Source organism: Piliocolobus tephrosceles, chromosome 20 (genome assembly GCF_002776525.5).
Source record: "Piliocolobus tephrosceles isolate RC106 chromosome 20, ASM277652v3, whole genome shotgun sequence".
Lineage (NCBI taxonomy): Eukaryota > Metazoa > Chordata > Mammalia > Primates > Cercopithecidae > Piliocolobus > Piliocolobus tephrosceles.
The window spans coordinates 23,261,917-23,275,354 of record NC_045453.1 but is presented as its reverse complement, the minus strand read 5'-3'; the positions used below and the strand labels follow the sequence as shown (position 1 = coordinate 23,275,354).

The window sequence follows — 13,438 nt, the reverse complement described above, 5'->3', positions numbered from 1 at the left end:
AATAAAAATCAATTTAAAAATTAGTCCGGCATGGTGGTACATGCCTGTGGTCATAGCTACACAGGAGGCTGAGGCAGGAGGATCACTTGAACCCAGGAGTTCAAGGATGCAGTGAGCTGTGATGGCACTATTGCACTCCAACCTGGGCATCAGAGTAAGACCCTGTCTCAAAAAAAGTTTAGAGCAGAGTTCCTTGCACACCATCCCTGCTATTATATTGTAAGATAAAGACCATCTACCTGTGTAACCTATGTAACCTGGGCCGTCTGGGCCTGAGATGGCCTCTGGGCACTGATAGCATCCTGGCCTTCTGTTCTCTCCTCCAGCCCGTTTGATACTGAGAGCTTCCTGGTGTCACCCAGCCCCATAGGCAAGTTTTCTATGGGCAGCAGGAAGGGTTCCTTGTACAACTGGACACCCCCGAGTACCCCCAGCTTCCGGGAGAGATACTACCTGGTGAGTGAGCCTTCCCCGGGCAGGGCTGCTGTGGTCACCCTGGGATGGGAGCAGCACACGGGGGCTGGGCTGAGCAGTCTGGCCCTCTCAGACAGGGCAAGCCTCAGGCTCAGCCTGCGTTTGGGGTGATCCTGGGTGTTTTCTTGTGCGCTTTCTTCCTCTGCTGCTAGCCTCCATCCCAGCCTGGGTTCTGGGCTTGGCTGGTTCTTCAGGACATCTGCAATGGGCTCTCTGGATGGTTCTACCACCCCAGCCATGGCCTTGGCCTTAATATATACGTTTCTAGTAATATTACTTGACAGAGTGCCTAGTAAAACATCTCTTTCCCGTGATCTCCATGGAGCAGGGTCCCCTCCTTAATGCCAACTCCTGTAATCAATTTCTTCCATATTCTTCTGGAGATAGCAATCCATCTACCGGCAAGTGTATGCAACTCTTTTTTTTTTCGTTTTTGAGATGAAGTTTCGCTCTTGTTGCCCAGGCTGGAGTGCAGTGGCGCAATCTCAGCTCACTGCAATATCCGCCTCCTGGGTTCAAGCGATTTTCCTGCCTCAGCCTCCTGAGTAGCTGGGATTACAGGCACACACCACCACATCCGGCTAATTTTTGTATATTTTTAGTAGAGATGGGGTTTTACCATCTTAGCATCTTAGCCAGGCTGGTCTCGAACTCCTGATGTCAGGTGATCGACCCACCTCAGCCTCCCAAAGTGCTGGGATTACAGGCATGAGCCACCATGCCCAGCCTTCTCTGGACCTCAATTTCTGTATCAGAGAAGTGAGAATAACAGTACTGTCCTTATGGGTTTGTTGTGAGAGTTAACTGAGTTAATGAACACCAACCATTATCATTGGTTCAGCTGATGAGAGGTAAGTGTTCGTGTCCATGTACCCAGATTCACACTGTGGCACTGTATTCACCACTCGTGTGGCCTGAGGACCTCTCCGAGGTCAGGGCAGTGCCACCCCCATGGGGTGTGGCGAGGGTAATGTGAAGGCCCTAAAGAAGGGCCAGCAACCTCAGAATGCTTAATGACAGCTGCTGCTGTTTCTATGGTGTGTATATCGGGCCCTTCATTCATTCATTTGTTCATTCATTCATTCATTCATTCACTTCACTCATTTAAAACTAGGCTGGGTGCAGTGGCTCATGCCTGTAATCCCAGTACTTTGAGAGGCTGAGGCAAGTGGATCACCTGAGGTCAGGAGTTTGAGACCAGCCAGGCCAACATGGTGAAACCCTGTCTCTACTAAAAATACAAAAATTAGCCAGGTGTGGTGAGGTGCCACTGTAATCCCAGCTACTTGGTAGACTGAGGCCGGAGAATTGGTTGAGCCAGGGAGGCGGAGGTTGCAGTGAGCTGAGATAGTGCCACTGCACTCCAGCCTGGGCAACAGAGCAAGACTATTTCAAAACAAAAAAATGAAATTATATGCTAGGCTCTGCTCCAGGCCAGGCAAAGACTATGCCCTCAGGGAGCTGAAATTCTACAGGGGAAATAGATGATCTCAAAATCCGAGAAGTGCAGTCAGCCCAGGGCGTAAGGACTGTGGGAGACAGCAGGAAAGGAAGGGGCCCACTGGGGCCAGGTGGAAGTTGCCACTTTAAAAAGGCTGTCCAGGGCAGGGTTCTCAGGAGAGGTGACACCTAAGTAAGGTCCTGAGGAGGCGAGGGCACAAGCCGTGAAGGCACATGGGGAAGAGTGGCCAGAGCACAGTCAATGCAAAGGTTCTGAAGCAGGAACATGGGGCCCAGCCCACAGGGCATGAGCAACAGTCAGGAGGCTGCTGGGAGTGAGTTGGAGGCGGGATGGGGGATAAGTGCAGAGAGGAGACAGGGTCTTGTCTGCACCTCTGGGATGCTGGTCGCCTGGGCAGGCCTCAGTCATCCTGAGAACATGGGCATGCAGAGCAGGTGTCTGTCAGGGGAAGCCCCTCTGGGGGACTTGCTGTGGTCCCTGGGGTAGCTGGTAAGGCCACTCCTGTGTCCCCTCTCCAGTCTATCCTACAGCAGCCAACACAGCAGGCCTTGATACTGGGTGGCCCAAGAGCCACCTCCATCCTCAGCTACTTGTCTGACAGCGACCTCCGGGGTCCCAGCCTAAGAAGCCAGAGTCAGGAGCTGCCTGAGATGGACTCCTTCAGCTCTGAGGACCCCCGAGACACGGAGACCAGCACGTCAGCGTCCACCTCAGATGTGGGCTTCCTGCCCTTGGCCATCGGCCCCCACGCCTCCATTGAAGAGGAGGCCCGGGAGGAACCCCTGTCCCCAGGTCTCCTGCCAGAGATGGCCCACTTCTCGGGAGGCCCATTTGCAGAGCAGCCTGGCTGGAGGAACCTAGGAGTGGAGAGCCCCAGCCTGCCACAGGGCTCCCTGTTCCACAATGGCACAGCCCCAAGTAGCCAGAAAGGCCACGAGGAAGGGGCAACCGGGGACAGAGAGGAGGGGCCTGGCGTGGCCCTCGAGGGGCTTCTGCAGGAGGTCCTGGAGTTGCTGAGGCCCACGGACTCCACCCAGCCCCAGCTCCGGGAGCTGGAGTACCAGGTCCTAGGTTTCCGGGACCGGCTGAAGGTATGCCCACCCCGCCCTGGGCGGCGGCCCTGCTTTGCTGACGGCATGATGACTGGGAGTGGGCTCTGGGGCCACACAGCCTGGGCCGGCATCCTGGCCTCATCCCTGTGTGACCTGGGTAGGCCATGTCTCTGTGGGCCTTGGTTTCCTCATCCGGCAGGTGGGGACAACAACAGTCCTCATGGGGCTCAGGAAGATTCTAAGAGTTCACAGTAACAGCTCAGCACGTCCAGCCAGAACCTGGCCCATCTCGCACCTTCTGACCTGGGTGGGTGGGGCTGTGGCTTATGGCTTCAAACCCAAACTTGGAGTGTTGTCAGGGTTGGAGCTGGCTCCATGGAAAGCCCCACACAGTTCCGTTTGCCTCATCTACGCACCCCGCACCGAACCTTCTCCTCCACAGGGCTCATACCCCAGGGCGTTCTCAGTTCACAGGAGGGCTTAGGTGGCAGGTGGCTTTCAGAGGCGCTAACCTGGGCAAATTATTATATTCTCCTCTTGTGTTTACACAAATTTGAATGTACATAAAATGTATACCACTAGTACCTATTAATACATCTATTAACTTAAGGGCGTCCTTCCCTGGACACCCTCTTTTATTTTTTATGTATTTATCTTTTGAGATGGAGTCTCGCGCTCTGTTGCCCAGGTTGGAGTGTAGTGGTGCAATCTCGGCTCACTGCAACCTCCTCCTCCCAGGTTCAAGCAATTCTCCTGCCTCAGCCTCCCAAGTAGCATGGATTACAGGTGCACACCACCACGCCTGGCTAATTTGTGTATTTTTAGTAGAGATGGGGTTTCGCCATGTTGGCCAGGCTGATCTCAAACTCCTGACCTCAAGTGATCCGCTTGCCTCAGCCTTCCACCGTGCCGGGATTACAGGCATGAGCCACTGCACCCAGCCTGGACACCTTCTTTTAAATGGCAACTCCCACCGGGCCCTGGCAAGCCCATCCCTTCCTGCTGTGTGTTCCCGCAGTCCTTATGCCCTCAGACTGGCTGTGCACTTCTCTGATTTTGCCGTTTTCTGTTTTCCCCTCTTTTGTGTAAGACACACTTTGGCACTGAAATAGTTAACAGCTCTCTTCAAACACATTTTATCGCTACCACACCTCCAACAGGACAAATCAGCACAGGGAAAACAAGTTTCATTTCTCACTTTACATCCATAACTTTAAAAATATGTTCCGTTTACCACTGCTATGGTTGTTAAAAAGGACCTGCCTGAACATTTCCAGAAAAAAATTTAAGAAATAATGTCACCTTTTTTGGTACTTTATGTTTTTCGTTTTTCTTGAGACAGGGTCTCACTCTGTTGCCCAGGCTGGAGTACAGTAGTGCAATCTTGGCTCACCGCAACCTCTGCCTCCTGGGATCACACGATCCTCCACCCTCGGCCTCGTGAATAGCTGAGGCTACAGGCACACATCACCATGCCAGGCTAATTTTGTTTATTTTTTTGTAGAGACAGGGTCTCACTTTGCTGCCCAGGCTGGTCTCAAACTCCTGGACTCACACAAGTCTCTCGCCTCAGCCTCCCGAAGTATTGGGATTACAGTCTTGAGCCACCGCGCCTGTACCTTTTTTGTACTTTTTTAACAGCCTTCTTTTGTAGACCAATTTGAGTCAGCATGCACATTTGTCACATACTTGTATTTTGAAAAATTACACCCAATTTACATAAAAATGTTAATGCCGCAATAATGTAATCATTTTAAACATCTTTGAGGAACTTTCCTTTTTTTGGCAAACGAAGTCAGAACAATGCAAATTGATTACAGACCGTGGTTTTTAGTTTGACTTATGGAGAGAAATTACACACACACACATTTATGCAAATCTATGTGTATATGAATACATGTATGATGCTGGGCGCGGTGGCTCACATATGTAATCCTGGCACTTTGGAAGGCCAAAGCAGGTGGATTGCTTGAGGCTAGGAGTTCAAGAGCAGCCTGGCCAACATGGCAAAACCCCATTTCTAATAAAAAGACAAAAAAATTAGCCGAGCGTGGTAGGGTGCGCCTGTAGTCCCAGCTACTTGGGAGGCTGAGGCAGGAGAATCACTTGAACATGGGAGGCGGAGGTTACAGTGAGCCAAGATCGCACCAATGCACTCCAGCCTGGGCAACAGAGCAAGACTCTCTCTCAAAAGGAAAAAAAAATCATGTGAGTGCGTACATACACACACACACACACATACACGATTTGTCCTCATTCTTCGTGGATTCTGTATTTTGAAATTCATCTACTTGCTAAAATTTATTTCTAACCCCCAAGTCAATACTCGAGGTGATTCCAAAGTGGTTTTTGGGGCTGGGCAGAGTGACAGAAAATCTGAGCTGCTTGAAGGGCACATTCCCAGCTGAGGTCAAGTGAGGCAACGCTTTGCCTTCCTGTTTCAGCGCCCAAACGGTAAACAAGCGTCCTCATGGTCTATTTAATGCCATGTTTTTCAAGTTTTTGTGCTTCTTGTTGACGGTTTCACTGTTTAAATGCCTCCCAAGCCCAGAGCTTCAGTGCCGGCTAGTGTTCCTCAGTCCAGGAAGCCTGTGAAATGCCTTACGGAGAAAATGCGTGTTAGATGAGCTTCCTTCAGCCGTGAGTTGTAGCGATACTGGCTGTTGAGTTCAATGTTAATGAATCAAAAATAGCTTTTTTTTTTTTTTTTTTGAGATGGAGTCTCACTCTGTCGCCAGGCTGGAGTGCAGTGGCATGATCTCGGCTCACTGCAACCTCTGCCTCCTGGGTTCAAGTGATTCCCTTGCCTCAGCCTCCCTAGTACCTGGGGTTACAGGCACCTGCCATCATGCCTGGCTAATTTTTGTATTTTTAGTAGTGATAGGGTTTCACTATGTTGGCTAGGCTGGTCTTGAACTCCTGACATCAGGTGATCCACCTGCCTCGGCCTCCCAGAGTGCTGGGATTACAGTCGTGAGCTACCACATCCGGCCAACAATAGCTATTAAATAAAGTGTCTTTAAACCAAAAGACACATACAAGGTTCTGTATTGCTGTGTTGATAAAACTGCTATGACCAGAGGTTCACAGGAACCTAACCCAGTATCTCCCTTAGGAGCAGTGGTTCAGCTTTTGCCGATTCAGTTTTATAGAACATAACTAATTTTTTTTTTTTTTTGAGATGGAGTCTCACTCTGTTGCTCAGGCTGGAGTGCAGTGGTGCAATCTTGGCTCAGTGCAACCTCCGCCTCCCCGGTTCAAGCAATTCTCCTGCCTCAGCCTCCTGAGTAGCTGAGACTACAGGCCTGTGCCACCACGCCTGGCTAATTTTTGTATTTTTAGTAGAGACGGGGGTTCATCGTGTTGGCCAGGCTGGTCTCGAACTCCTTACCTCAAGTGATCTGCTTGCCTTGGCATCTAGAACATTACTACCTTGACTATTGAGAATCAACAGTCTATATGCATGTGTGTATTGATACGCACGTACATACACATGTATGCATATATTTTTGTATCGGAAAATGTGATCTCTGCAACTAGCCTTGCTATTCCCTTCGTCCTCGAGATTTTCTCTTTGGGCTCAATGGTTAGGATCCTGGTTTTGCTTTATGGCTTCTGCTTGGGCTGTGCCGTGGCTGCAGTTTGTGTTGGACAAGGCCTGGGTGGAGCGTGCTGGGAACGGGGACAGGGACCAGCCCTGGAGCCAGCCACGAGCTGGGGACAAGACAGAAATCACCAGGGAGGGAGCTGCCACTGGAGGCTCTGGTGACTCGACCAGTGGTGGGGTGGTGGCTCCAACACTCTCCGTTAACCTGTTGGGGAGAGAAACCCAACAGGGTGGAGGAACCTGGAGCCCACAGGCCTTTGAGCCTCGTGAAGAAGTATTTGCCTGACCTACACTATGTATTTAAAATACTTGGAAATTTGTTGTTGGTATTTCAAAACTGGGCAGTTTCCCATACAAATCCATGTTTTAGGGTTTTCTTAGAACTGGGCAATCTATGAGCACGGCCCCCTCTTAGGGGAGGCACCTGTACTCCTGCCTCCCCGGTCCCTGCTGGGGCCGCTCACTTACTCTTGCCATTGGCCTTGTCCCCGTGGGGGTTTGAGGTACAGGGGAGCGTTTTCAGATCTGTCTCCCTCAAGATTCTGCTCCTACCTTGTCACAGGCCATTCAGGAGGGACTTTGGGGGGTGCCATGCCTTGGGCCAGCGGCTGGGCTTGTGCTGGGGGATGGTGTGTGGGATTGGGGCTCAGGACCGGACACTGCCCAGGTCTGCCGTGAGGCCCCTGAACAGTGTCCCAGTCGGGTGGGTGGGGCCTGGTGCTGCCCTCAGGTCTGGCCACTTCATCCACAGCCCTGCAGAGCACGGCAGGAGCATGACTCGGCCGAGAGCCTGATGGAGTGCATCCTGGAGAGCTTCGCCTTCCTCAATGCCGACTTCGCCCCGGATGAGCTATCCCTGTTTGGGGGCTCCCAGGGTCCCCGGTGAGTGCACCTCCTTCCAGCAGTGGCCCACTGGCCAGCACTCCCACCGGGTGACCCAAGCTCCACGTTTCCTGCTGGCCTCCTGGTCTGTTTCTCCCACTGTCCTTGGCTCAGCTCTTGTCACTCTGTCGTGCACCCCTCCCCATGCCATCCCCACACATCCCCCACTTGGCTCAGAGCTAGTCCTCAGTGACCACGAAGTGGGTGAGATCATCCCAGCCTTGCCCTGAGCCTTCTGCTCCAAGGAATAAGCTTTTATTATTATTTTTTAAACCTTAAAAAGCAACCACCAAGTATATAGAAGTTCTTTGAGGCCAGGCACAGTAGCTCACACCTGTAATCCCAGCTCTTTGGGAGGCCGAGGCAGGTGGATCACCAGAGGTCAGGAGTTCGAGACCAGCCTGGCCAACATGGTGAAACCCCGTCTCTACTGAAAATACAAAAATTAGCCAGGCATGGTGGTGGGTGCCTGTAATCTCAGCTTCTTGGGAGGCTGAGGCAGAAGAATCGCTTGAACCCAGGAGGCGGAGGTTGCAGTGAGCCGAGATCGCACCACTGCGCTCCAGCCTGGGCGAAAGTGAGACTGTCTCAAAAAAAAAAACAAAAAAAAGCTCTTTGCCCTCTAACCAAGGTGCAGCAGTACCCAGCAGCAGTACCCAGTGCCGTTCCCTCTGTCCCACCGCAGGGCCCACACCTCCCATGACAGCTTCCCTCGAGGCTACACAGCCTCACCTTCCCCAACCCCCGAGGGCTTCTGTATCCACATCTCACCACGTGGAAGAGCGGAGGCTCCATTCCGTCTCCTTGCCTCTCACAGTCCCATGGGCCAGTGTGGGATTTCATGCCACACTCGCTTCCGCCCTTCCTGAGTGGCCGTGAGTGGGTCGGGCAGCAGGTCCAGCCTCTACCACGGAGCGGACTTGGTGTGAGGCGCTCTTGCCCGCCGTATTTCATGCACCCCTCACGGTCTTGAGTGTGGGGCTCCTGCCTCCCTTGACAGATGAGTCAGCTGAGCCTGGGGGAGGCAGACTTGTCCAGCGCCACAGAGCTGAGATTAGTTGGAATTGTCTTCTACCTCCACGAGACATCCTGGAAGACGACTGCCCGCCCTGCCTTCCCCAGGCCCTGGGCCACACCGTCCAGCTCTGTTTTGAGTTGCTGCCGCCCGTTGCTCCTTTCCCCTTCCTCCTCGGTTGAACTCCCTGGGACCTGGAGAGGGCCTCCCTGACCTGGGGCTCTCTGGGAAGGGAGGGATCCCCCTACCCTCAGAGGGAGCTGAACTGCTAACCGAATCGTCACCCAGTTCTCAATTCAACTCAGAAAGGACCGGCCCCTGCCCCCACCATCATCACTGAAAACGTCATCCAGGGAACTCACAGCTGGTGCCCCGGAGCTGGACGTGCTGCTGACGGTACACCTCCGAGTCTGCAAAGCTCTGCTGCAGGTGGCTGGGCTAGGGGACTTGTCAGGGAGGGCAGACAGGGGTTTGGAGTCCTCTTGGCAAAGGGCTCATCTTGAAGGTAGTGGGAAGCATCGTAAAGGGTGACAGACCCACATCCTGGAAGCCCGTGAGACTGAGGCTGTTCCCCAGTGGAAGAGGCAGACCAGGGTCTGGGTGAATCCTCCTGTGGCTCTTACGCAGCCCAAGCCCTAAACCAAAGGCTGTGGTGGTGACTCTTTCATCTATAGATGCCAGAACCCTAATGCAAACTGGCTCAGCCAAGAGGAAAATTTATCGGCTCATGGCATTGAAAGCCTCAGAAGTAGGCTTCAGGCCTGGCTGGATGCATGGGTTCAAATGCTATCAGGACTAGGTCTCTCTCAGTTCTGCTTTGCAATGTGGGTTGGCTTCACTTTCAGGCAGGTTGGTCCTCCTTCTGGGGGCAAAGGTGGTCCCTGGCAGCCCAGCCTGCCTCCCATTGGTTCAGCCACCTTGGTGAAAGGGGAATCCTCAGATGACAGTCAGGGAGCTGCCCCCAGGACAGAAGAGATGGGCACAAGCAGGCGGGAGCCAGAGTCGTAATGGCTGCCCTCAGCGGGCATGTTCCATGCTAACCTGGAGCATCGTGGGCTGCTTCCCAGAAACTGGCCTCCCCTAATTTATCAAGGCTGGTCCAGGAATGCCTCCTGGAAGAAGTGGCACAGCAAAAGCATGTTCTGGAGACACTTTCTGTCCTTGACTTTGAGAAGGTTGGCAAGGCAACATCCATCGAAGAGAGTAAGTAGCTGCCTACCACCCAGGGGCTGCGTGTGTGAATGGCACGGTGACGGGATCAAAGCTCGGGGAGCCCCTTCTCCCTTCCTAAGAGCCAAAGTTAACCAGGGCTCAGAGTGGAGGCTGTGGCTGGGCTGGGCTCAGAGATACACACTCTTTGCGGGGAGGTAAGGGAGGCAGGTCTTGGAGGTGCAGCATACTCTTCAGTCAGCTGTGTGACTCTAGGCAAATGATTCACCTCTCTGAGCCTCTGCTTCCCTATCTGTATAGGAGGAGGGAACTGCATAGGATTCGGTGAGGTAACCCTGGGCTACATTCGAGGTGCAGAATGTGCCCTCAAAGAGTAGTTGTGATCCCGCTGTGCCTCTGCCCCGTGGGACCTCCCCTCTCAGAAGGCCAGGTTCCTTGTCCGTAAGGAGAGGCTGGTGACAGCAGCCCCTCCCAGGTTGTTGTGGGGACTGCAAGTGGTGGCCCTGGTAAGATGCTCAGAGCCAGAGCTGCTCATGTGTCACACGGGAATACAGGGAAGGGACCTCGCATCAAGCCACACCGTCCTCCCCACCCGCTCAGGTCCCAGTGGAGGGAAACCTTTGGGGTCCTTGTCACGTGCTCTCCCCGAGCCACCATTCAGTTTCTGAACTGGGGCTTTCAGTCATCCCACAGGCCTCGCGGAGGAAGGGGTGCCTGAAGCTGTGGAGAGGGTGCACAGGGCCTGGTAGAGTCCTGTCCTGCCCTGCCACGAAGCTGCTGAACCAGCTCAAGAAAACCTTCCTGCACAGAGTCAGAGGGAAATACCCGGGACAGCTGGAAATAGGTGGGTTCCTTCCTGTCCTGTCATCCCCTCCCATAGAAAGGCTGTATTGAGTCTCCAGGGCCTTCAGGGTGGCCACAGCTGGCCTCATTTCAGCCCTGTCTTCGCCTCTGTGAGTGTCTTCATGCCATCAGATGGAGGAGGTTTCTCAGCTTCAGTGCAAGTCACGGCCCTTTCACTGGGCGAGAAGGGGCCTCCATCTGGGGCCCTGAAGCTGTGTGCAAACCCTGATGGGCCAGTGTATTTTTATTTTCTTTTTCTCTTTTTTTGTTTTTTGTTTTTTTTTTTTGAGACGGAGTCTCACTCTGTGGCCCAGGCTGGAGTGCAGTGGCACAATCACAGCTCACTGCAACCTCACCTCCAGGGTTCAAGTGATTCTTCTGCCTTAGCCTCCTGAGTAGCTGGGATTGCAGGTGCGCACCACCACGCTTGGCCAATTGTCTTTTTTTGTATTTTAAGTAGAGACAGGGTTTCACCATATTGGCCAGGCTGGTCTCGAACTCCTGACTTTGTGATCCGCCTGCCTCGGCCTCCCAAAGTGCTGGGATTACAGGCATGAGCCACTGCGCCTGGCCGCTGGTGCATTTTTCTGGGGACAGATTCCATGCCTCCCACCAGAGCCTGACGGGGTAAAGAATGAACCTACGGGAAGGGAGACCTCTAGAAATGTAGGCTGGACTGCGTTCTTCCCAGAATGCAGAGCCGTAGGGCCTTCTCTGGAGCAAGTGAAAGGCGACAGTCATGTTCCAAGCACCACCTCGGTTGCTGGTTGACATGCATATTCCTAGGCCCTGCCTCGGGATTTAGATCCAGGTGTGGTATGGGGCCCTGGGCATGGGGATGAACCCAACACAGTCTGACTCAGGGTGAGTCGGAGTCACAGTCCTAACTCCAGCCGGGCACACTCCTCCCCCATGGCACAGGGAGTGCAGTGAAGGACACCTGCCCTTGTGCTATCAGAAACCCTTTTATTTTCTTGATATGGAATATGGAGTTTCACTCATGTTGCCCAGGCTGGAGTGCAGTGGTGCGATCTCGGCTCACTACAACCTCCACCTCCCGGGTTCAAGCGATTCTCCTGCCTCAGCCTCCAGAGTAGCTGCGATTACAGGCATGCGCCACCACATCCAGCTAATTTTGTATTTTCAGTAGAGACGGGGTTTCACCATGTTGGTCAGGCTGGTCTCGAACTCCTGACCTCAGATGATCCGCCCACCTCGGCCTCCCAAAGTGCTGGGGCAGGTGTGAGCCACTGTGCCCAGCCCAGAAAGCCTTTTAGCTGACCAGGCTACTCCCAGCTGAGAAGCGTGGAGGGTCGAGGTCTCAGTTTCTCCTAATGTGCTCTCCCCTTTGGCCAGTGTGCCGCAGGCTCCTGGAGCAGGTGGTCAGCTGTGGTGGGCTGCTCCCCGGAGCTGGGCTGCCCGAAGAACAGACCATCACCTGGTTCCAGTTTCACGGCTACCTGCAGAAGCAGAGTGTCTCTGACCTGGAGAAGCACTTCACCCAGCTCACCAAGGAAGGTAAGGCTGGGGTGGGTGGCTGTCATAGCAGAGGAATATCCACGGAGCCCTGTCACATGCAGTTCCTCAGGTTATACTTCGGAGCCACTACATCTATCCCCGCCACCTGTTCTTTTGGGAACCCCGATTTAATGAGATTCCACATTCAGCCAATGGGGGCTGATACCAGCTCCAAGGGAAGTCAGCTTTAAAAAGCACGGAACAGAGTTCAGAGCTGGGTAGGAGGGTAATCTTGGCTGGCCAGAGTCCCTGGAGTGTGGGCTGTGGTTTTATTAATTTTTGGAGCATATTTGATTCCGTGTTAAAAGGCCTTCCAGGAGATTCCAGGAGTTCCCTGTGAAACTAGTCCAGACTGGGCCTTGGTGATCATCCCGGTGGGTCTGGGATTTGCTCCTCTGTGGCTACTGGCAGCAGCCAAGCAAACTTGCAGCTGTCCTGCCAAACTCCCATTCAGGGGACCCGGGCCCACCTCTTTTCTGTCTTCTAGTGACACTCATCGAGGAGCTTCACTGCGCAGGGCAGGCCAAGGCAGTCCGGAAGCTGCAGGGGAAGCGGCTGGCCCAGCTCCAGCCCCTGCCCCAGACCTTAAGAGCTTGGGCGCTGCTCCAGCTGGACGGCACTCCGAGGGTGTGCAGGGTGGCCAGCGCTCGCCTGGCGGGTGCAGTCAGGAACAAAAGCTTCCGGGAAAAGGTACGTTGTCCAGGGCAGGTGGCAGCCCCTGGCCACAGATGTGTGGGCACAGGTAAGCAGGTGTTCTCATGGAAAAGTACAAAGAAGTGAGTGCCAGGGGCTGCAGTGGCTGTGAGCTATTTTGATGGAGGGACCTGGGCTGCCACCTAACACACATGAATGCACCTTGCTGCTGCCAAAGCCAAACATCTGTTAGGCCTCCAAGATGTCACTTGCATGCTGAATGTTTTTCTTAGTGGTTTACTTATTTATTTTTTTGAGACACAGTTCTGCTCTGTTGCCCAGGCTGGAGTACAGTGGCATGATCTTGCAACCTCTGCCTCCTGGGTTCAAGCAATTCTCCTGCCTCAGCCTCCCGAGTAGCTGGGATTACAGGCGCCCATTACCATGCCAGGCTAATTTTTGTATTTTTGGTAGAGATGGGGTTTCACCATGTTGGCCAGGCTGATCTCAAACTCTTGATCCTGTGATCTGCCCGCCTCGGTCTCCCAAAGTGCTGGGATTACAGGCATGAGCCACTGTGCCCAGCCTTTCTTAGTGTTTTGATAGTCATCCTTATTTACTTTCAATTAATATTCGTGGCTACCTGGTAATGGGTCATCGTGTTCAGTCCATTTGAAAACCAAGAGAATGGACCTCTCTGCCTTTTCACTCTTGGCCTGTGACTACTGTATGTTTAAGGTGCGACACTCTGAGGGGTTCAGGAAGGGTGACATCAAGGGCAT

The 13,438-nt window shown here is 53.3% G+C and overlaps 1 protein-coding gene across 1 annotated transcript in view; it reads left to right on the top strand.

The window, feature by feature from the left end:
• The window catches only part of RIPOR3 (RIPOR family member 3), a 104,861-nt gene that overhangs the window by 86,085 nt on the left and 5,338 nt on the right, over positions 1-13,438 (top strand). The window contains exons 12-19 of the mRNA XM_023184167.3: positions 327-456; positions 2,455-3,027; positions 7,347-7,477; positions 8,798-8,921; positions 9,560-9,695; positions 10,345-10,506; positions 11,862-12,023; positions 12,511-12,713. Of these exons, the coding sequence (XP_023039935.1) occupies positions 327-456; positions 2,455-3,027; positions 7,347-7,477; positions 8,798-8,921; positions 9,560-9,695; positions 10,345-10,506; positions 11,862-12,023; positions 12,511-12,713 (1,621 nt within the window). The remainder of the gene's footprint in view (positions 1-326; positions 457-2,454; positions 3,028-7,346; positions 7,478-8,797; positions 8,922-9,559; positions 9,696-10,344; positions 10,507-11,861; positions 12,024-12,510; positions 12,714-13,438) is intronic.